This window comes from Dermacentor variabilis, chromosome 6, assembly GCF_050947875.1.
Source record: "Dermacentor variabilis isolate Ectoservices chromosome 6, ASM5094787v1, whole genome shotgun sequence".
Taxonomy (NCBI): Eukaryota; Metazoa; Arthropoda; class Arachnida; order Ixodida; family Ixodidae; genus Dermacentor; species Dermacentor variabilis.
In genome coordinates, this window is record NC_134573.1 from 26,704,509 (window position 1) to 26,728,039 (window position 23,531).

At 45.0% G+C, this 23,531-nt stretch overlaps 1 protein-coding gene across 4 annotated transcripts in view; it reads left to right on the forward strand.

Annotated features, from left to right (window-relative positions):
* Nucleotides 1-23,531, forward strand: part of l(2)10685 (5-methylcytosine rRNA methyltransferase l(2)10685) — a 60,921-nt gene that overhangs the window by 22,626 nt on the left and 14,764 nt on the right. For 2 of the 4 annotated variants that reach the window (XM_075694891.1, XM_075694894.1), the window contains one exon: nt 12,888-13,019. The exons of 1 other annotated variant lie outside the window; for it this stretch is intronic. In XM_075694891.1, the coding sequence (XP_075551006.1) occupies nt 12,888-13,019 (132 nt within the window). Of the gene's footprint in view, nt 1-12,887; nt 13,064-23,531 lie in introns of all 4 variants that reach the window. One more of the 4 variants, XM_075694892.1, reaches the window with a different exon arrangement.

Genomic DNA, 23,531 nt, shown 5'->3' on the forward strand with positions numbered 1-23,531 from the left:
TACATGTTCCCATACATTCGTAGCACTTGCTCTCTTCAGAGGATGCCGCTGTGATAGTTGCACTGTATAGCACATGCCTTCAGGCGCTTGTGTTTCAAGGGCTCTGGTGAGGCAGTTGTGCTGTATCTAATTTTTGCATCTCACATGTTCTGTATATCATATCATTTTTCCTCACTGCAATGTAATGCTCATAGTACTCATCATTTGTTATCGCCATAATCTTATTGCACGTAGATTTTACGTACTTTACAGCGACTATTTTTTAGGCCCCTTTACAGCCACGTCGCATCAACTTCACAGAATTCATCATTCCACCGCGAAATCACTAATACTCTCATGGCGCTGTTTGGCCATAGCTGGCCCTTGCTCCACTAAACAACACACATTCATTCAAATAGCTGGTGAGCTTGTTTGAAATGTTTTGTTAACGTGCACACTTGTAAATGTCAAAGCATAAATTGGTATCTTTCTTAATATATATGGTTCAAGCGCTCAACAAAACGTGAAAACTGGGCTCACAAAATTGTAGTTTTGTATTTTGATCATTATGAATTATTACAAATCTTGCAACGGCTACAGGAAAAAGTTGCATTCAGTAAGCACTAGGTAAAGCATGCAAGTGAGACTCACAATGTCATATCAACGTTACTTTTTATTTATACAATTGATAAAGCTTTATTACAAAATTGATTGCCACCCAAGCAGACACATGTATGAAAATATTCATTGCAAGTTATAACTGTATACAAATAGGTTAAACATGGATGTAAAAAGAAAAAAAAACTGAAAAACATCAACAAGACAAATGCTTAAAAATTCAATTTCACTTAAACAAAAGTAATGAGAAAAGGGTGTTAACACTCCAAAAATGACTAGCATCACAATGCCGCAATAATATTTTAAAATGTTGAACCTGATTAGTAGGAGGTAATAATATCACATACTAATGAATGACCAAAAGGGCATGGCCTGCATGCCGGCACCTATTTCTGGTGCCACCATGAGATTCAAGATAGAACCCTCTAGCTATACAAAAAACCTTATTAAACCATACCCGCTTAAACAGTAGTTGCGTTTTAAAAGTAGTAAAGTCAAATCACCGACTCAGCGGCCATTGAACATTATGTGTGTTGTATCCGCATAAACCGTACCAGCTCATTGCGTACATATTGGTTGACGCATATGTGTTTCCACTTTTCGTCGCAAAAACACAGCGGTGCGTCGTCTCCATCGAATCGTGCGGCAGAACAACAAGCCTCAGAGATTGGAATTATGGATCAGAACAACGGCCTCCAAGCGCCCTGTGCGTTTGCGCGTGAAGCCACATCAACATCAACATCATTTCGGCGCCGTGCCAGTGAGCGTTGTGGCGTCGTGTGAACAAGGACTCGTGTTGCTTGCGTCTTGCCAAAGCTCAGATAAAAAAGACACCGGGTGCTCAGCATAGAAGAAAAATTAGACATCATTTGTGCTATCGAACGTGCCAAGAAGAAGTCGGCGCTGGCATGCGACAGGGATCTACTGTTGACTATGGTGCATGGCATTTGGAATGCGGAGCAGTTCCTCTGCAGCACTGCTGCGACTGTGAAGAGCTGCTGGCTATGAGGTTCGACTTTTCGCCATCGTTGCCTCTGTTGTTGCCGAAGTGTCGCCTAGCAACAGTGATGAGGATGGCACAGAAAGCGACCGCACGGGCAATTCAGGCCCGACAGTGGCAGAAGGTACGCATTACGTCAGCCTCATGAATGCAATCATCGTGACGAGAACAGCACCCCGCAATGAACAGGCGCCCCGCGGCAGCTGCAGATATGCTACGCCAACGAGGAATCTGCTATGCGAGTGCTTGCCGAGAAGAGGGGGCGGGCTGAAAAGCTGGCTAGCAGCTTCAGTAAGTTTGAGGCCACGCCGTCGCTGTTAGGCTGCCGTGGCATCAAACAAAAATAACGCTCTTTGTCGCGTAAAGTGAATAAATACTGCGTGTCTTTTTCCCCTTTCATTGCACTCTCTCTGAGTTCCGTTTTTGACGGGTAAGTGGGTGATCTCGTGCTATTTCGGTTAAGCAGTACTACCATTTAGTACATACTTTTCCCGAGCTCCGGCCAACTATGGTTTAACGAGAGTTCACTGTATTTAAAGATATATATTAAAAGAAAATCCACGCAATCAGAATCCCAAAATGGAATGTTCATCTAGGCAACTTGCTCAGGCAGCTTGTCACACCACGCAAGTGCCAAACACACAACTCTGCCAGATACTTAGCACTAAGCATTGCAAATGAGAAATATCCTGGGCACTTGAACAGGAGCTCCAGAAACAAAGCGATACAAATTACATATGTCTGAAAAGGAATCGCCAAAATCTTGCCGTCAGGACATTTCTAACCCGCCATGGTTGCTTATGGCTGTAGTGTTGAGCTGCTAAGCATGAGGTCGCGGGATCGAATCCTGGCCACCATGGCTGCAATTCAATGGGGGCGAAATGCGACAACACCTGTGTGCTTAGATTTAGGTGCACGTTAAAGAACCCCAAGTGGTGCAAATTATTCTGGAGTCCCCCACTACAGCGTCTGTCATAATTGATCGCGGTTTTGGCACACAAAAAAAAACATAATTTTTGTAATTTTTTTAGGACATCTCTATAAGTGCTTTACAAAACGAACAAATGTACCACAAAAAGTCAAACGGACAGCTCTAAATTTTGTTACGCAACTGTACAGTTCTGCCTAGTATATACGTACTTAGGCCATGGTCAGCCGAACAAAAGTTGAAAAGACACACCGATGAAGCACACTTCATGCTGCTCTTTTGCGGAAAATTACTCTGCACTTTTGTCGAGGCATACACTGCATAGATATGAGTGGCAATGTTAAGTCAGATATTGCATGTTCAAGTTTTTTTTTTTTCTCTATTATCAGTCATAATATATTGGCAAGGTAAAGATTACATGTTTTTAACTATACTAGTAGATATAATTGAAAAAGAAAGTGTTTGTGTATGAAAAAATTATGACATGACCAAAACGGAAAGTTTTCGCTTTTGATGCGCGGTGTCCAGCAGTGTGTGCAGATGTCGCGCAAAGTTGCTACTCATAACCATGTTGCAAAAAAGTAATTGTGGCCATAACTGAAATTCTGGGCTTCAGTACTTCAAATTGAATCTTTTCAATATGAACAGATGGATGTTTCGCAATACAGGAACTTTTTCTCTCTCCTAGGATCTCGAACATGCACATGGTGGGGGAAAGCTATGTAAATGCCCCACCACAGTGCTGGAATGGGCCACAGCCACAGAGTAAGACATATAGGAGGTGAAACTTCCGTCAGCGTGAGCGAGCACGGGTGACCAGATAAAGTCACAATTGTTGCATGCGCCGACGCTACCGTATACAGTGGCGGCGCCATGCGGCGCGTCGTAGAAGCCGCAGCGGAAAGAAAAAAAAAGAGCAGCGCCCGGCAGGCGGCTCCGGCAGCTCCGGCCACTCCGTGGTAGAAGTCAGGCGTGCGCGGCCGAACGGGAGCAACACGCTCAACCGGTTGCCCTGGCAACCGAAACGGCGGTAATTACTTCCCATGCCGCCAGGTGCCGCCAGCATGAAAACATATCCGCGGGCTTGTGACCTTTACTGGTCGCCGCAAACAGCGGAGTTTCCACTCCTAAATATTTCTTGCTCCATGGCCACAGCACAACTTTTCCTCTCCCACCGTCTCATTGCTAGGCATTAGAGACAATTTGCTTGTGTATGTGTGGCATGGTGCATTCAACCAGTCAAAGCGGACAATGTACGATCAATGCGCAGAAGCTTTGGATGTGCAAGAGATGTCCAAATCACAAGACATTCGATGTCCTGTGGATGATTCTTGACTACCATGTACTAGAGGAACATTTTATAGATGTGCATTATACTTCGTTAAAGATCTTGGATATTTTATCTTTTGTAGTGCATCCAATAGATATTTGTGGTTTACTGGGACAGAAGTTTCGTTTTGACTTGGTACGCACATTGGCCGCGTGCGTTCATTACTTTCATGGCCGCGTCGATAACTTCATGGTCAATGATCAATAATTCATGGTTGCGTCGATAACAACCGTGGCTTTGTCAGCAGTAACTGCGGCAAACAGTAGTTTTGTCCTGACTCGGTGCGCACGGATGCCGCATGCCTTGGAAGCTTAGTTTCATCTTTGACTTACTATGCGCATCCGCCATTTGTGTTCGTAACTGTGTAGTCCCCATCTATTGACCGTGGCTTTGTCAGCAGTACTGTAAAAACCAGCATATAATACAAGGTTATTTTCCTATCATTAGCGCCCCAAATTTTTGCCTCGTACTATATGCACATACGAACAAAAATTTCACTCAAAAATTTAGGCTAAAAGCTTTGGTTTTGTTATTGCTGCGTGGCTACGGTTTGGTTTACTTATTGCTCCATGGCCATGGCTTGGTTTCGTTATTGCTGCATGACTACAGCATCATTTCTTTATTGTTGAGTGCGCACCTTGGCAGCACACATGCAAACCACGCTTCGCGAAGTGCACCTTTCTTATTCCGCATTGAAAGACCAAGATGTCCGCACCGCCAAAACAGTACTCAGCTGCTTTCAAGAGAAAGGTTATTTTAGCCACACAGGTCATCGGCAACAGTGAGGCCGGGAGGCAGTGTGGCATCAACAAGGGCAGCAATCACGGGTGGCGTCGATAGAAGGAAGCTCTTTTCGTATGCAGCGGAACACAAAGAAGCTTTCGCGACCTGAAGAGTGGGACTGGGACGTTCCCGGAAATTGAACTCGCCCTGACGAAGTTCGTATGCCAAAACCGAGCGGCGCATCTAGCTGTGAGTGTGGAGCTTATGCAGGCAAAAGCTAAGGAGCTTGCAAGAGAAAAAGGGCTACCGAGCTTCGCCTCCAAAGTGAGCAAGCTCTGGATTTATCGCTACATGTGCCGTGCTTGAGTTTTCTTACATCACCGAACTTCGATTTCGCAAAAGCTGCCAAAATCGTTCGAAGAGCTGCTTGTGGCTCTCCAGCACCACTTTATTTCACTGCACAAGTGCAAGAACTTCCAGCTAGGGCAAATCAGCAATGCTGACCAAACACCGGTTTATCTGGACATGCCATCGCCCCTCACCGTGCATGAAAAGGGCGCCAAACAAGCTTATGTCTGGTCCACTGGCAACAAGAAAACGTGAGTTAACGTCATGTTGTCGTGCCCGGCAGACGGACACAAGCTCAAGACAGTGCCTAAAGGTGAGGAGCTGCCAAAAAATGTGGTCATGAGATGCCATGAGAAAGGCTGGATAAACTAGAATCTTGTGCTCTACTGGATAAAGTCCGTCTCATGTAGGCGACCCGGCGCACTGTTGTTGTTCCCATCCACCCTCGTGCTGGACGCATTTCGTTGCCATTTGGCTGACTTAGTGAAGAGGCTGTTGCGCAAATCTGGCGCTGAACTTGTCATTATCCCGGGTGGGATGACATCTAAGCTGCAGCCTTTAGATGTTTGCGTGAACAAGCCATTCAAGGACGCGGTCGAGCGGTGTTATGCTGATCGGATGCGCTCAGGTGAGCCTGCAGTGACGCTGACCTGGCGGCTGAAGTGGGCTTCGCCAGACATGCTATGCAAGTGGATTGTGGATGCACAGGCCAGCATATCAGAGGACCTTGTGCATCGCGCATTCAATAAGTGCGGCACTGCGAACGCGCTCCATGGCACAGAGGATGAGTACCTCTGGGAAGATATGTCCGACAAGGAACCATCCGAAGAGAGCGCAGCTGAGGGAGACAGCAATTGAAGTGCTGAGTGCAATTTAAATAAATGTTTTGCTCGAGTTTTTCTAACTCATATTATACATGGATAAAACCCTTTCTTTCCATTACACATCCCAAAAATTTCGCCTCATACTATATGCGGGTTCGTATTATACGCGGGTTCTTACAGTAATTGCAGCAAACAGTACTTCCGTTTTGATTCGGTGTGCGCGTAGGCCCTTTGCCTCGTAAGCAGTAGTTTCGTTTTGACTTGGTACATGCGTTGGCTGCGTGCGTTCATAACTGTGCAGTCCCCGTTCGTGGTCGTGTCAATAACAACTGCGCCTTTGTCAGCAGTGACTATGGCAAACAGTAGTTTTGTTCTGACTTGGTGCGCACGTATGCCAATTGCCTTGAAAGCATAGTTTCGTTTTGACTTGGTACATGCATCGGCCACTTGTGTTTCTAACTGCGTAGTCCCCATCCGTCGACTGTGGGTTTGTCAACAGTAATTACAGCAAACAGTAGTTCCGTTTTTACTCGATGTGCACGTACGCCCCTTGCCTCGCAAGTTGTAGTTTCTTTTTGACTTGGTACGCACGTCATCCGTCTGTGTTCATAACTGTGTAGTGACGGTCACGTCGATATCAACCGCGGCTTTGTCAGCGGTAACTGCGGTAAAACAGTAGTTTTGTTCTGACTTGGTGCGCATGTATGCCACGTGCAGGTGATGCCGAAGCCTACCCTCCACACCCATCCACCTCCTGCCCCACACACACACCCCTAAAATGTCATTACGAGAGCTTTGTCACCCACATCATTTGAGGCTTCTTTTGACTTGTCCCAACCTTCCCGCTTAATATTTTATTGTGGCTTAGCGCTTACTGCATCATTGTTGGTGTGGATGTGCATGGATTTTAATTCATCCTTTGCTTTATTTCTGCTAATACTGACAAAGGGAGAACAAGCACATTAGAAGTACCAGTGATGGCTGCCTCATCCGTATTTTGTCACTTCAACATTGTTTTAAATTTCCACTCTAAACATCAGGCACATACACAATATATTTAAATATATACACAGGACAAAGTTAATTATATTTTTGAAGAGGAGGAGGTCGCCAATTAACAGTTACTTCTAAAGTTATTGATAGCTTAGGCCTATAGAATGAATATGTTGCTGTACATTCACCTCGCTTGAAAATGCTTCGCGTGCTTTTGTGACCCTGGAAAAAAAGCCTGTAGACTTTAGGGACCCCTTAGGCAGAGTCTTTTATCAACGGCATATGAAATGCACCTGAATGATATGTGTCTCAGTATTGCTTCTCTTTCCAGTAAGCAAAGCTAACAACTCATTAGAAAAACACTTCTGATAATTTACAGCATTTATTCGGCATGGAAACATCGTCACTTGCATGCAGAGGTCATAAATATATACAGGGTGTCCCAATTAACTATCATGCACCAAGATTTAAAAAAGACAGCAATGCATTACTCGAACAAAAGCTAGTGCATACTGTGCACAGTGTGTGTACAGTGGAGTAGCTGCCAGTAATTTTTTCGTTACTGAAATTTAATTAGGTAATTATAATTAATTATTTAACTTGAGACATACTATCATAATTATCGAAGTACCAATGAGGGATTTGTAGGCACAGCCAAGGGTCATCTAACTGCTGTATTTTCAGTGATGTGCTAACTGCGTACTAATTTTTTACGACTGATAAATAAATGCTGCGAAATATGGCGAATACCACGTGACTGCGCTCCCACCCGCATCATAATGCAACGCTCTCGAACAGGCTCCCTCTGTGTTAGCCAGAAAGAAATAAAGGAAATACAGAAACACATTGTGATGGAACTAGTTCCTTATCTGCCGCGTCCTGGGCGAATTAACATGTCACATTTGGTGTTTGCAACAAGCTCTGATAGCTGTTGCATTAGCATAAATAAAGTGCATGGATGTTTTTTTTTCTGTCTTTATTTCTTGCCACAAAACCTATCGGCACAAAAGCAAATTAACGTCAGTGCGAAGGTTTAAAGGTGTGTTTTGTTTTGTCCCAGTCGCCATGTCTTTCTCTAATGAGCAGAATGTAAACGTGATCCTTGCCTTCGGAGCTACAAATGGCAATAAGAGGAAGGCTGAAAATATATATCAGTCATAGAAGTGTGGCGGTAGACCAAACACATGGACTATCATCAGAAATTAAGGAAACCTGAGACAAACCGGCAGCTTCAAGAAAAAGAAATGGACTTTATATTTGAGTCCTAGCCTACACCGGACGTTCTAGCATTTATGGCCTCAAACCCCCATGCTAGCTTGCGGGACGTGGCCGCCCAGGTACCAATTTACAAGTCATTCATTTGGAGGATTCTAAATGACTCGGCATTTCACCCGTACCACCTTAACTTGCACCAATAGTTGGAAAATATGGATCTGAAGAATTGTCTAGATTTCTCAGATTGGATCCTCACAAAAGCCGATGAGTCACCAAACCTTTTGAGCAACATCATGTGCACAAATGAAGCCAATTTTTTCAGAAACGGCAGGTAAATTTACATAATGCACACTGTTGGAGTGACTCCAATCCACACTGTGTAAAGCGCACTCGGCACCAGTACCAATGGTCGTTCAATGTGTGGTGCGGAATTCAAGCCGGTGTTATAATCAGCCCCGTCTTCTTCGATCACACACTGACTGAACAGCGTTATATGGACGAAATTCTTGAAGGAGTGGTAGATTAGTTTCTCAGCAAAGTCCCGCTATCACATCTTCGACTTCTGTGTTATCAGCAAGATGGGGGCACCAGCACACCGCAGCAGCCGAGTGCGAAACTGGCTGGATGCGACTTTTCATGCACAATGGATTGGAAGGTGCGGGGCTGTAAGTTGGCTGGCTAGGTCACCTAACCTCTCTGCACTCAATTGCATTCTTTGGGATTATGTGAAAGATTGCGTTTACATGATCGAGACGGATGTCAGATGAGCTCAAGGCAAGCATAGTGGATGTGTGTCATAGAATTCTAGCGTTGGTCATCAAGACCACAGAAAATGTGTTAAAGCGCACTCAGTACTGCGTAGCTGCAGAAGGAGACCTATTCGAACACGTCCTCTAGGCAGCAGCTGGTGCTCAATGGCGCATACGAATTCATAGATAATAAGGGAACACTGAAATCTGATGGTTTTATATGCGTAAGCATTTGTATACTTACCCAACGAGAAAGCCGTCTCTCCGTCTGTCCCGTAAGACGATCACTTTCAACATAGTGCCCGCATCAGCGAGCGAATTCACCTGCATGCTGCCTCTCGTTTCAACAGCAACAAAGCGGCAAGAACACAGTGCTCTCATTATGCACATTTTGCACTGTGCCGCTTTTGCAGATTGCTTTCAAGATACGGGCCACATTGCTGCGCCAGACATAGCCGCCTAAGGAGCACGGTTGATCATGGTTCATAATGGTTCAGTGTACCGATTGAATGTTGCATATATTTCTTTCATTTGCTACATCTTCCTGAACATTGCTTCCACTCGCCTCTTCTATGTCATCTCGTGCAGGTCTCACTTTAAAATTCGGTGTTGCAACCGCACTTCTCCGTTTCACGGTTATTTCGCGGTTGTTTTCACAATTATACAAAACACCACGTCAGTACTACAAAACCCTTACGCATCATTCTAATAAATCCCAGAGAAGATTCTGCATGGGCTTATTTCTTCTTTTTCTATGCAGACGTCCCGATTGCCGATTCGGCTCATTTAGAAGTGGTACATTTACTTTCTTGAACGCATCGGTTTTGCCTTTATCTATACGCAAGTCGCCTCCTGGTCCGTTCAGTTCACTTGTGTTTTTTACCAAAAGCCTGTTTTTGCAGCATCTACACACTCTAATGAAAAATAAAACCGTCACATTAATTTGGCTTTGGTTTGAAGCAAGTTTCTGGCAGGAAATATAGCTGTGCGTGCACGCTTTCGATGCAGTGCGAGCAGAGCCGGGATTTTGAAACATTCTATGCCTTTTCCATTGGTTTTTGCATTTATTGCGTGGTCAGAGCAGCGCTTCGGCCGTGTTATTAAGGGACTTTTGTTATCTATGTTATCAGTCGGCCTTGACAAACGGATAATAAATGCGGCATAGAAGTTAGAGGAAGGAGAATAGCTGCGAAGCCGCGAAACCTGCTATTGGTGCTCCTTCCATACCACAGGAAAAGCAGTGGCTTTCAATAAGCTTATTTTAGGGTGCTGCTTTATGATGCGGGTGGGAGCGCAGTCACATGGTATGTTAAATTTTTCGTGGGGTTTCATTACCGGTCTGAAAAAAATTGTATGCAGTTAGCATGGCGCTGAAGACACCGCAGTTAAATGTCATTTGAGGGTGTCTACAAATGCCTCATGGACACTTTGATAGTTACAGCAGTACTTCTTGAGTTATATAATTAATTAAAATTAGCTAATTAGATCTCCATAACGAAGAAGTTAGTGGCGGCTACTCCACTGTTCTGAAAACAATGTGCACTAGGTTTTGTTCGAGTAACACAATTGCTCTTTCTTTAAATCTTGGTGCATGATAGTTAGGACATCCGTATAATTCATTCAGTAACTTAAATGAAATCAAGCCGGGTTCACTAAAAATCAGAATTAACAGCAGTCATGCACAGTAGCGCTTATACTCAGACTCGCAGAAAAAGAGAGAGAGATGCTGCAGTTTCTCCAGAAGGGTGAACCGATATTCGTGATAGTGAAGTATAAAACAATTTTACGAAGAAAGATTACACCACCGAGAGATGCCAGGTTCTTGGTGGTGCAAGAGGACACAGGCTATGAAATTGAACTGTCTCCTACTATGAGGTCTTGTATATACTCATATAAGGCCGTCACTTCAGTGAACAATTCTTCGAGGTCCCACGAAGTTTCTTCAAGTGCAACTGTTAGTAAAGGTTTTATATATCATATGTGTAAACACACACATACATAATATGGGGTTCGGAAAGCTGGTCAGGCCCCAGCCCCCCGACCTCCTGGAAAAATAAAACTTTCCACCTATGGTTGTTGGACTCCGATTGCTAAAGTGTTAACTCTTTCCATACGGCGCCCATTGGGCATCGTTAGCCTGTTAACTATGGTTTGAAAGGCCGGTTTCGAGATTTTCTGCGCCGTTCACGGACACACTGCGTTATCAGACATGAAAGAGGAGAACTACTCTTTCGTTTCTTAAGCAGTTCTTCTTTTCCCCCAGGCGGTGATTTTTGAACGTGCTCCGAAGTTTTTGGGCTCGTCGAAGTAGAAAGCAAAAATGCCTGCCTCCGGGAGCGGCGCACGCACTTCGAAAGATTGCAGATCACGCAGTTCTGCTGCGTTTGTGGCTCACTGTATCTATAGATCGAGCAGCAGCGAGTCTGAGGGTGCTACCTTTTCGTCGGACTTTGACTCTGAGACTGACAACGACGTAAGCCAACCCAGAACATCGACGGCCACAGCCTGGCACGCCAAACTGTAGTGCTTGCACTTAAATTTTTGTTGTGGGACACCTGTTAAATGAAAAATTTCGATTTTTTGGAGATAGTGCCAATTAGATGGCAGTACATTTTGTCTATCTCACCATCTTTTTTACATTTTTTTCTTAGTAGATACAAGCGTGTCTTTTCAAACTTTGTTCAATTTTATCCCACAATCTTGATTTTGGCAATCTATATCTTTTTTATGATATGCATCTTGTTAATAAAAATTTTATGTGTGAAAAGTTCGTTCATTCTGCCTTTTGTTTAAGTATTACATAAGATATTGAGTGCAGTATTTCCCTCAGAAAAAGAAAATCTGGCATAACCTACAAAAACCACCTATTTTCCCTATGGTGGAGAAAGAGAAGGAAACATTGAGGCAACCTCTGTCTAGGTGTGCAAAGCAACTACAAGGGCCACATAATGTAGCTAGGTGCCCGAGGAACCTGAAAATGATGCAGGGGCTCTGACTCAGGTTTTATCTAAACATCTGCAACATTTCCTGGTGCTTACTCGTAGCAGGGCATTAGAGTAGCATGCATGGTGGGCACACTGTGGCAGCATCAGCACAATGCTGATGGAGCTTCTGCTGTTGCAATACTTCGAGAGGCCAACTGCAACAAAATTTAGGACTGCATAGATAGCCTAGTTTCAGATAAGGTAGATATAGAGCAGCCTCTAGCAAAATTTTACATTTTACATGGCTGCATTCTGAAAAGCTCACAAAAATAGACATTTCTGATACCAAAGCTGAAAGAAAAAACACCGCCATTACTGCTCACCGGAAATGATGTGGGACCCAGAATATTCAGAACCAGCACTGCTCCTCAGTTTGATAGTGCCTGCATATTTGGCAGCACCTGCACTGTGCTGAAAATCTCGGGAGGCCTTGGTGTGAGGACTTTCCTCAGATCTGCTAACCACCAGGTGCACAGATTATCTATTAAGGTGGTACTTATAGGCTGTTAACAAGGGAACTTCATAATCACCAGCTGCAGTTAATAAGGAAATTGGAAACTAGACAGTTACCACCCCAGCAGCTTTGCCAAGGTTGTTACCATAGCATACATCATCATCAGCACCAGCGGCGTATTTTTTAATGTCCACAGGAGGGCGAAGGCCTCTTCCTGCAATCTCCAATTACCCCTGTCTTGCGCTGATTCCGACTTGCACCTGCACATTTCCCAATTTCATCACCCCACATAGTTTTCTGCCATCTACAACTGCACTTCGCTTCCCTTGACACCCATTCTGTAACTTGAATGGTCCACCAGTTGCCTACCCTATGCATGACATGGCCTGCCCATGTCCATTTTTCTCTCTTAATGTCAACTAGAATATGTATCAGCTATCCCCGTTTGTTCTCTGATCCACAGTGCTTGCTTTCCGTCTCTTAACATTACACCTAATATTTTTTTGTTCTATTGCTCTTTGCATGATCCTTAACTTGTTCTTGAGATTCCTTGTGAACCTGGAAGTTGCCCCATATCTTGGGTCATGAAAAGTGCCCAAAGTACATTGTTGTGTTCGAGGACATCTACAAACAACTTCATGAAGACCTTCTTCAATTTGCATTGCCTTTAAGCGGACTGTGAGTGGAGTCCTTACTTCTGTAGGAGCCTGTAACTGTGCAGCTTGAACACGTCACCATGCAGACTATTACCTGATGGACGGTGCATCCGTGCTGCCGGTGCTGGCCTTGGATCTGCAGCAGGGTGATGAGCTGGCCGACCTGTGCGCTGCTCCTGGGGGCAAGCTGTTGGCGGCCCTGTGCACGGGACTCCTCGGTACGGCAATGCCCGTGGTTGGACAGCTTGAACTGCAGCTCAAGGTGCAGGCATGACACAAACAAACAGAAGCCGCACATGGTAGAAGCTCAGGGATAGGATTAAAGTGGATGCAAACTCGTAAAATACTCCATGCAAAGTGCATGGCATACGGCGTTGAAAATTTCGGTTATTTAGTGCTACAATTGGCTGGTTCCTACAGTGCCCCAGCTAGAATCAATTGATGTGGAGTTTGCTCTCGATAACAGCTAGAGAGTGCATGGCTGAGCTGAATGGTCGGCCGCTTTCCGGACCTGTCCAGATCCGAGGAGGAATGTTCCAGTGGATAAACAGGTGTGCACCTGCCACTGCATCTGCAGCAGACATTGCCAAAAGAAGTTGAAGCAGCCGTATAACTAGTATGTTGCCAGATCTAGGTCGTGCTTCCAGAGTGAAGGCGAATGCACCTCGGACGGCTAAAAGAGTCCTCCGAAGGGCTCTGAAAGAACCAGGCTAATTTGTTTCAAATGGGGTGTGCAAATGCCAGATAGTACATTTCGATTCGAGTATGGAATCAAATATCAAAATTTTAACAAAATGTAGTGCTCATAAATTTTGCGCAAGAAGGTAGTGCTGTGCACCCGTGGCAGTCTCCTAAGATTCCATAACAAGAATGTATCAAGCTATCAATAATATAGGTACATAAAAATCAAGATTTACAGTACAGCGAACTCTTATTAAAAGAAACACCAAATTAGTATGCCAGTACTGATTATAGGTCAGTTCTAGTACGTATCTGAAGGTCTTCAGAATATTTTCTTATCAGTAACATTTCTGTTGAATAGAGTCAAGTGCCTTTTTTTCCCTCTGAGACTAATGAATTAGTGATGTTCTGTTGTACTGAATACCAATGTTGTTCTCAGTTTAATAGTGGGCCTGTGTTTTGCGGCAATCTTTTATTTATTGCGTAGAAAGTTTTCCTTTTCAGTTTTCTCCGAAATACAGAAGGGTATCCTTAACAGCTTTGCACCGAGTCAGAACAAAGGTACTGTTTGCCGCAGCCACTGTCAACGGAATCGTGGACAGCTACCTTGCGGTTCTGAAAGCACACGACCGAAGCACACAGCGAGTCCAAACGAAGCTACTACTCCTGCAACAACGGCGGACAAAAGTGCAGTCGCTATCGAGGCGATAATAGAATTCCCAACCACGCAGGTGGTCTGATGTGATGTGATATCACTGCATGTAAAAACAAAAATGAAAAAAGAGGTAAAGGCAAAGACTAAACAAGGTTGAAACTTCCCTTGGAAAACTGCCTCAAAGTAAACTGAAATCTCAATATAAAGAACTTCATGGTACAGCAGCAAATTGTTCATAGTTCTGAAAGGTTGTTATAGTGAAGGCCCAAAAATTAACCATTCTACCCATCAACCCATCAGTTGTCATCATGTGAGCTATCCCTGAAAACACTGCTGTTAGCTCTGGGCCCGCACTGTTGCTGTTTTCCATAGATTCCACTGCCACACACCACCAAAGCATCATATAGTGGTGTGTGCAAAACAGATGCTGACACAAAGAAAACCACTGACCAAGCGGAAGCTTCATGTTGCCTCCAAAGCGCAGTGTTTTTTTTTTCTTCCATTATTTATTTATTTATTTTCACATTTCTTGTCGTGGACACTGCAGCTGTCTCGCTTGAGGCAGGTGCCTGAACTATTCCAAAACGACACTGTCCGAAAAGTGTGACGGTGTGGCATCAACACCAGGGGCACGGATGTGATGTTTCCCCATGTGCATAGTTGGTACAGCTGCAGAAAGAAGCCAGAATAAAAGGAGAGGGGTGTGTAGAAAGGACGAGATGTACCTCCATTGCTAGGGGACACTTGTTTGGACGGAGCATGTGCTCGTAAAACCTGATGCATCGTCGCTTTTGCAATAGAAAAAAAAAGTTTCCTTGCACCCTCCCATGTTTTTTCTCTTCAGCACTGTCTCAGGTTTTCAGAACTTATGCGCAGTGGCATCTGCTTTATGTGCCTTGTCTGCTAGCCTACTGGTCCAGCTGTTGTGAAGGATACACGGAAATTGAAGAATCCCCAGATTTAGGAATATTAAATTGTAGTACTGAGGTGTTGTTAGCATGACACAGAAATTTAATAATGATCATTATTCTGACAGGTTTGGTATTCTGAAGTTTGTATTACTGAAATATTTTTATATCGAAACTGCAAGCAGTCACAAATTTCTGAAAAGGTCATTAATCTGAAAAGTTTTTTTAATATGGTATTCGTATTAACAAGGTCTCATTGTGCCAAGAAAGAGGCTTTTACCGTTGCGTCAATGTGACACATTGACTGTGACTTTCCTGTTGCCCTGAAATTCATGTCAAATTTATACCGCCGTCACTCAAGCATTTTGGATCACGATTGAGCCTGATCCAGATAAAATTGCACAATCCAAATCCAGTACATCGAGAAACTAGACTGTCATTTGCATCGTCATGCTGAGTGAGCTCTACCAACTTGATCCTGAATGTTAGACCGTGCAGAAGCAACCATTCTTGACTGCAATAGAAAAATTGCATCTGGGTTGGGCTTGATCACAATCAAAAATGCCCGTCTTGCACCATTATTAAAGGGTCCCTGAAATGGTTCGGACAAATTTCGTAGACGTGTAGAGTACAGCTACAGTAAAACATTCACACCACAATTTGTCTAAAGCGTTCCATATTATGAGAGCTGTGGACAATTGCAGGTTACCCTCCTCCATAGCCATGCTTCTTCTCCTGAACTCGTTCACGAAGTGATTGAGGCTAAGCTCCGCCTTCACTGGCTCTGTGCCATGATGGGACGTCATGCCGTCTACTTCCGGTTGTCTTGGAGCCAGCACACGAAGGCTCTCCAACCTCTCCGCCAGCTACCTGGCAGTCGATCCCAGGCGAGAGCTAACAAATCAGCTTGCGCTCCAAGCATTCTGTTGCAGTGCTGAGCGTGCCCAGTATTCCAGTGACCACAGGCAAGCTGAGTGTTTTGAAGGATGGGTGGAGTCGTAAGCTAAAGCCCCTCCATACTACTATTGCTGTGATGAAGGAGCTTTAGCGTAGATGTACGTGAGCGGCCTAATCGGCGGTGTAGCCACCTGGAGGCGCAGAGCTTAACCAGCCAAAGAGCTAATATTGCTGTAACTAAGTGTAAAACAGTTTAAATATTTAGAGAAACAACGTGTTTACGATTACGCTCCTGCCAAAAATTTACAGCGGCAGCAAAGTAGAATGCACTTAGTTACTGCTATATTACTTCTGTGTTCGGTTGAGCTCTGTGCCACCAGTTGGCTGCACCATGCAGGCCGTTCACGTTAGTGCCTCCCCTCTGTCCATAAGACGCCTAAGCCCAGTCTGCTTGCGCTTACACTTACCAGAATACCGGAGACATGAAACAGTCATCATCATCATCAGCCTGGTTACGCCCACTGCAGGGCAAAGGCCTCTCCCATACTTCTCTAACAACCCCGGTCATGTACTAATTGTGGCCATGTCGTCCCTGCAAACTTCTTAATCTCATCCGCCCACTTAACTTTCTGCCGCCCCCTGCTACGCTTCCCTTCCCTTGGAATCCAGTCCATAACCCTTAATGACCATCGGTTATCTTCCCTCCTCATTACATGTCCTGCCCATGCCCATTTCTCTTTCTTGATTTCAACTTGATGTCATTAACTCGCGTTTGTTCCCTCACCCAATCTGCTCTTTTCTTATCCATTAACGTTACACCCATCATTCTTATTTCCATAGCTCGTTGCGTCGTCCTCAATTTAATAGAACCCTTTTCGTAAGCCTCTACATTTCTGCCCCATACTTGAGTACTGGTAAGACACAGCTGTTACACACTTTTCTCTTGAGAGATAATGGCAACCTGCTGTTCATGAACTGGGAATGCCTGCCAAACGCACCCCATTCCATTCTTATTCTTCTGATTATTTCCGTCTCATGATCCGGATCCGCCGTCACTACGTGCCCTAAGTAGATGTATTCCCTTACCACTTCCAGTGCCTCGCTGCCTATTGTAAATTGCTGTTCTCTTCTGAGCCTGTTAAACAATACTTTAGTTTTCTGCAGATTAATTTTTAGACCCACTCTTCTGCTTTGCCTCTCCAGCAATGAAACAGTATTGTAGTAACAGTCCTTCGGCGTGAAGTGACAGCGGCAAACATGCAAATCCTGGCGTCGATCTGATAGCAACAACCAACGCTGCAGCCACTCCACTCGCAGGTTTCCCTTGCAGAGGGACACAATGGGCACTATAACGTAAAACTATTCCAAACTTTTCTATTCCAATTCTGCTATCAGCCCTCCACGATTGGTCAAACACTTTTTTCGACCACCCCCACTTCACCTGTCTGTCACGCGACGTCACGAAAACCGCGATACCTCCCCATCTGATATGATGTGTACACACTGATTATGCATGTTTTGAAAGAAAAAAGAAAAAGAGTTATTTCTGATTCGACCCCTTTTCGCCATTAGCCCACGGCTATTGGTAAAAAGTTTTCGAGCTGCACCCACTTCACCTACCTGTCACGCGACGTCACAAAACCGCAAAAACTCAGCGCGTCAAAGTGACGTGTACGCGATAAAGATGCATTAATATGCCGAACAAAACTGAATTTTCTTCGGAATAGCCGCAGGCTGCCCGGTTCCGAAAGGAATAAAAGATGGCTGCCGCCGATCGCTCAGGCTCTAGCTACTCGCACCTGCCGGAGCACATGGGTGTATTTGCGTATAATAAAACTTCTTGCGTTGCCGTGTAACGTTTTCGAGCCCTTTCGGCACATTTACCCCCTCATTCTGCCAACTATTCTTTGCTGAGGGTCCGTTTTAGCGTCATTCTTGAGCTTCCGTTGCATGCCGCCGCGATTTTCGACCAGCCACCACAAGCTAAGTAAGGGAAAGCCGACCAATTGTAGACGCCGGCACCACCCTCTTCATCTGGTTATCGACTTTCAGTGCAGTGGTTCGGCCCCATCGAATCCCTCTCCACTTGAGCGTTCTCCTCGCCTCTTGTCAGCCAATTAGATACGACAAGCCGCTCAGTGTAGGCAATATTATTCGGTTTTCAAGCAAACAAAAGTGACCTCCTACGAACGAGGAGAGCGTTTGATTGGTCTGTTCAGACAACCCTGCGGGTGACCGCCCGGTGCTTGCGTTGGTGGTTATGCAAATTTGATGTCAGGAGATTGGAATAGAAACATATTGGAATAGTTTTACGTTATAGGGCCCAATATCGCAGCTTGACAAGTCGCCGATCGCTACTTATGCAGCCCACAAAGCAAGGGCAAACTATGGTGCTCACGAAAAGACGGGTCGAGACCAACACAGACTGTACAACTTGCCTCAGCAGGGAGCATGTTGTAACACAAGCAGACAACACTTGCTGTGTGCCGGAAGTGCTTGAGTGTAGTGTTAAGTTGTTTTTGTGCATTCTCTTTCTGTTACTTTCCTTTTTATAGAAACGAATTAACTAAGATTCAGGCTATTATGATAAACATTTGTTTGCCATAAGCTTGGAAAATTATCGATGATGCATCCTGGGCAGCCATTCGGACAGCTCACCCTGCTGATGTCATATGGTCACCACGCCTCACTTGGTCAGGGGCGGCTGAAAACTCAGGGGAGCAGTGCCTCTGCATTCATTAGCGATGCACATGTTTAAAACCTTATAATAAATTACACAATTTATGTGAAGCTTTTAAATGCATCACTTGAAGATCAGGAGGGCCAACCCTAACGATTCAATATGTTTGTACAATACAGTCAAACCCACTTATAACAATATTGAAATGCCACGAAAGTTCCATTGTTATAACCAATAATTGTTAAAACCGGGTTGCATGAAAAAATCATAATAGGGAGATCGCAGAGCTGATCTTAGCAAACTATAATGGCGGGAAGGCTGGTGCCCCTCCCAACCACCTTCCTCCATCCGGCTGCTGATTGCACTCCCTCGTTTAACTGCTTCCTGGGCGCTCCGATCACGTCTAACAAGCCTCGGCTGTCAGCGTTAAATAATGACACTGCTATAACTGCTAAGAGGGGTCACGGGTGGCAAGCGATGTGCGAGCGCTGCCGAGGCAGCGCTTTGGTGCGCCCAAAGGGGCCTTTTAAAATATGCGAGGAGGTTGCCACGGCAGCCTGTCAGCGTAAGAAATCCAAAAGAAACGCTGCGGCGAGATCGCCACAAGGGTCTTGCCACGTATGTCGCACTGCATTGCATGAGAAAACCCCATGTCCGTCAGCCTTGCCAACATCCTTCTCCAAGGTATCCAGGTGCTCCACGTAGTGCAGCGGAAGGTTCCTGGTGGAAATGAAGCCCCGGAGGGACTGAATCATCTGCCGGGCCTCCTGTGAGGAAAACCTTGAGGCAGCCTGCCCTACCGCGCCATCACTGCCGCCATCGCCGTCGCTATCCGATGCAAGCACGTTCGCGACGACCACCTCATCAGTTAGAAGCACTTAGTGCTTAGTTTCCAAATCTATAGCTGTGTGCTTTCTTTTCACCGGCAACGTCGTGCATTGCTGATTATCAGCAGCCAGGTCAGTCATCTTCTGTTTCGGCGACGAGTCAAAAGAGGCTGAGAAACCACGTGGCCAGGATCGATTTCAACGCAAAAGACGAACACAAGGCTGTTTGCAGAACTGCGCTGAATTAAGAGCCAGCAAGCAAGATGCGAGCAGCACAGTTGGCGTGGTTCATTCGTGTTTCGAAGGCTGGTGCGGCGTAGAGATATGAGCACAGCCCATTCGTGTTCGGGGGTGGTGGAAGGGCGAGAGGAGAGAGGCACGCGGAGAAGGCTGGAAAATGAGCGTGCGGCGGCCATTCGAACAGTGGGCCATCATGCTGCGGCTCGAATTTTTCTTTTTCTTTTTTTCTTTTCAAGGATTTCGCATTCGCTACCTTTCAGCTCGGACACCGAGCACCCAGAGTACATCGTTGTAACCAATAATGTGGCATCGGGGCATTGTAGTAAATGGTTTACTTCACTATGCAAAACATACAAAAGTTGACGGTGCAGCAGCTTCTCATTATTATAACCAATATATTAAAACCGGTGTCGTTATAAGTGGGTTCGACTGTATCGTCAAAGTTGTTTCAAGGTGCCGGTAATGAACAACCGAAAACCAGAGCAATTCATTCCATCTTTGCATTCCTCCCGCAACACAACTTGCGGAGAAATCACACAGTACAGTCTGTATTCCTTTCCAAATGAACTACCTTATCATATGCCTGTGCTAAAGTGCTCAATTTCTTGCAGCTTGCTACTACAGAAATGTTACCAAACAAATGCACGCTGTCAGACAAATAAGAAAGCGCAATGTGCTTCGCACGCGCAAATCAGCACAGTGCATCACTCAAAGCATGGCGAAGTTGAGCTACAGCTATATTCTCGTCGTCACAAGCAAACTGTCGTGACTGAGCTACCAGGCTAAGCGCCAGCATTACCATGAATATAATAGCAAGCATTAAGGGAAATGGCAAACTTTCACATTCCAACTTTATTCTACGGACGGCGGTTATCTATGCCTGCCTGCGTTCCTTTTCATGCCATTTACCCAGGAAACTGTAGAACTTGACAGGTGGCTGCAGGCCCCAGGCTTGCCACTGTTGTGGCAGTTCACTTTGGCTACCCGACCGTCTAGTCATTGCGAAACAACGGAAATACGAGAAGAAAATTTGCAGACATTGGGGGCATTGCGAGCACCTCACAATGCCAGCCACCTGATGGACTCGATGCTCTGCTGTGCAAAGGAGTGGTGTGGCACGGGTGGCTGTCGACAAACTTGAAGCCCCATGGACAGTGGACTGCGCAGTTTTTGAAAGCAGGCGGCTCATGCACGTACTAAATCAAAGCATAACTACTGTTTGCCACAACCGCTGCAAAGGAGACTGCGGCCGCTGTCGACGCAGTCATGGACCTTGCAGTTCTGAAGGTACGTGGCTGATGTGTGCACCAAGTCGAAACTAAACTACTCTTTGCCACAATTGCTGTAGACGAAACTTTGGGGGCTGTCAACACAAACATGTATGGTGACTGCGCAGTTATGAAGGCATCCAAACAATGCAGTGTTTTGTGCAGTGGTAAATGCAAGAATAAAGGCTTTAAATGCACGAATAGGCACGAAGCGTTCTGGCACTGCTGTCATCCACATGCAGTTTCCACTGGTGACTATCGCGATGCAGACTCCGCCACTTCGTGCTGAGGCTAACGCCATTTTTGTTCATTGCGGCACTCGCCGAGCTCCGAGAGTTGTTCGAATTAACCAATGTTTGACCAAATATGTCCGAAGGAACAAGATTTTGATTTCATTAAATAATGCATACGCCTGCTGGAACCAGATGACAAGTCCAAATGATCCAATATTCCGAATTAACAAGCTTTAACTGGAGTCTAAGTAAGTACATTTCTGTGCATGTAAAGGAATTACAAATGTACCTCAAGGCCATTGTTCTAACCAAACTGTAATAAATGCCAGGCTGCCAGTGTGAAATGCCATGGCATCATGTGGGCAACAAAGCTAATACATTTTTTTGGCTCAAGGTAGCGTCCAAGGCCTAACAATGTCGGAACAAGCAATTCACCACAGTAATAACGACAAGACATTGCCAATACTTTTGCCTCATCTTGAGATGAGACAAAACGATCGCTGATTTTACCATTTATTTTTTGCTGTCACCGCACAGAGCAAGTTGCAAGAGTGAAATAAAATCAAAGTGGGTGGACTGGTGGCTGCCATATTGTTGCAGAGTCTCGCTGTTCTGGCGGAAGTCGCTGCGAAGACTTTCGGGCGACAAGCGAAATTTTCTGACTGGCCAGAAACCAGCGGCATGACAAGCGACATAGACAGATTGCCCTCTGTGATGGCAAAACCTGTCGCCTGTTTCCATCGCTCGAAATATGCATCCATGTGATTACAGCTTTACTGATTCAGAGCGGCTTCCATGTGCGACAGTTTCACATTTGCCCAAATGCAGAAGAGTAAGACAGTGAAAATACAGTTGAACCTCGTTATAATATAACAGGATGTAACAAAATAATGGATATCATGATGTAAATGTAATTACCCTTGAGATCCCCATAGAGATCCAAAGTTCAGTACATGCCAAAATGGACATACCAAAGTAATGGTTATAGCAAAGTGTAGTGAAGCCTTGATTCAACGACCTCAGTAAAATAAGCAGTTCAGTTTGTTATACCAAAATTTTCTTATATTGAAAGTCGACCTTTTATGCAAATAACTGCAGTCACCCATAAATTTTTCTAACTTGGAAGGGGCTGTAAAATTTTCCAAATGTTTGGGCCATCAGAAAAACCAAACTTGGATGAGAAAAAAAATTCATTTTGTTGAATTTGAGAGTTGACGACAAAGGATACAGTTTCATTTCATGCCAATGGTATCTTCACATCGGCAGTACAAAGAAAAGCCAGCCATGCTTTCGCATCCACTCTTCCCCTGCAGCTGATAGTGTCACCTGCAGTGGGACGACCCTATCATGAACAGCGCTAGCAGCAAGGAGTGAATGCTTTATCTGCCTTTCGCTTCAACGTGTCTCCAGAACATGAGATTATGCTACCTTCAGTACCTAACACTGAGAAGCCAGCACACATGATGCCACATCATTTCAGCGTGCCCGCTTTTTTCCAACGTGGCAGATCACCTGTCAAACAGAGCATGCGAGCTGCATATGCTCTCAGCCCCACTGACAGCCGTGCGCACCCACGGCTGTACTAAAGAAAGAAGCACATGCCAACCTGCCTCCCCCTCCCCCTTTCCGATGCAAAAAAACTCGCGCAGAAAGACAAGACTGCACTCATCAAGCATGCAACACACGGCGTGTGATACTTAGGATTTTATCGCACTTCGACTTAATACGGAACATGATGCTGCTTTGCTTCAGCAGTTGCACTTCGTCACATGGCACAAGATTTGAGAGGTGCATTTGAAAGCAGCTGCTTGTAATTCAACCATTTGATCTTCTGCTTCTGCAGAAGTTCCCTTTTATTACCTCGCTATTCCTTCGCAGCAGTAGAGAAATTCCGTTATGTTGAAATCACGCATAAACACACTTTGTTATATTAAGGTTCTGAATACATGGCATTCTATGGATGAGAAGTTGTAAAAAAGTTGAATACTTCATTATATTGAGAATTTCGTTATACTGAAGTTTGGTGCACCCACTTTTAACAGTGTTCAAGTGCCACGAAAATTCCGTTGTTATAACCAATAATTGTTATAACCGGGTTGCGTGAGAAGTCAAAATCTAATTGTAATGAGAAAACTACAATGGTGGGGAAACCAGCCCATTTCTCTAACACCTTCCTCCATCCGGCTGCTGATTGTGTTCACTCATTTAACTGTTTCACAGTGCTTCCTACATGCTCTGGTCGCGAGTAACATGCTCGGGTTGTCGGCACTACACAATGGCACCGCGATAACATCTGCACAAGGGGTGATGGGTGGCAAGCGACATGCGAGCTCTGCCGATG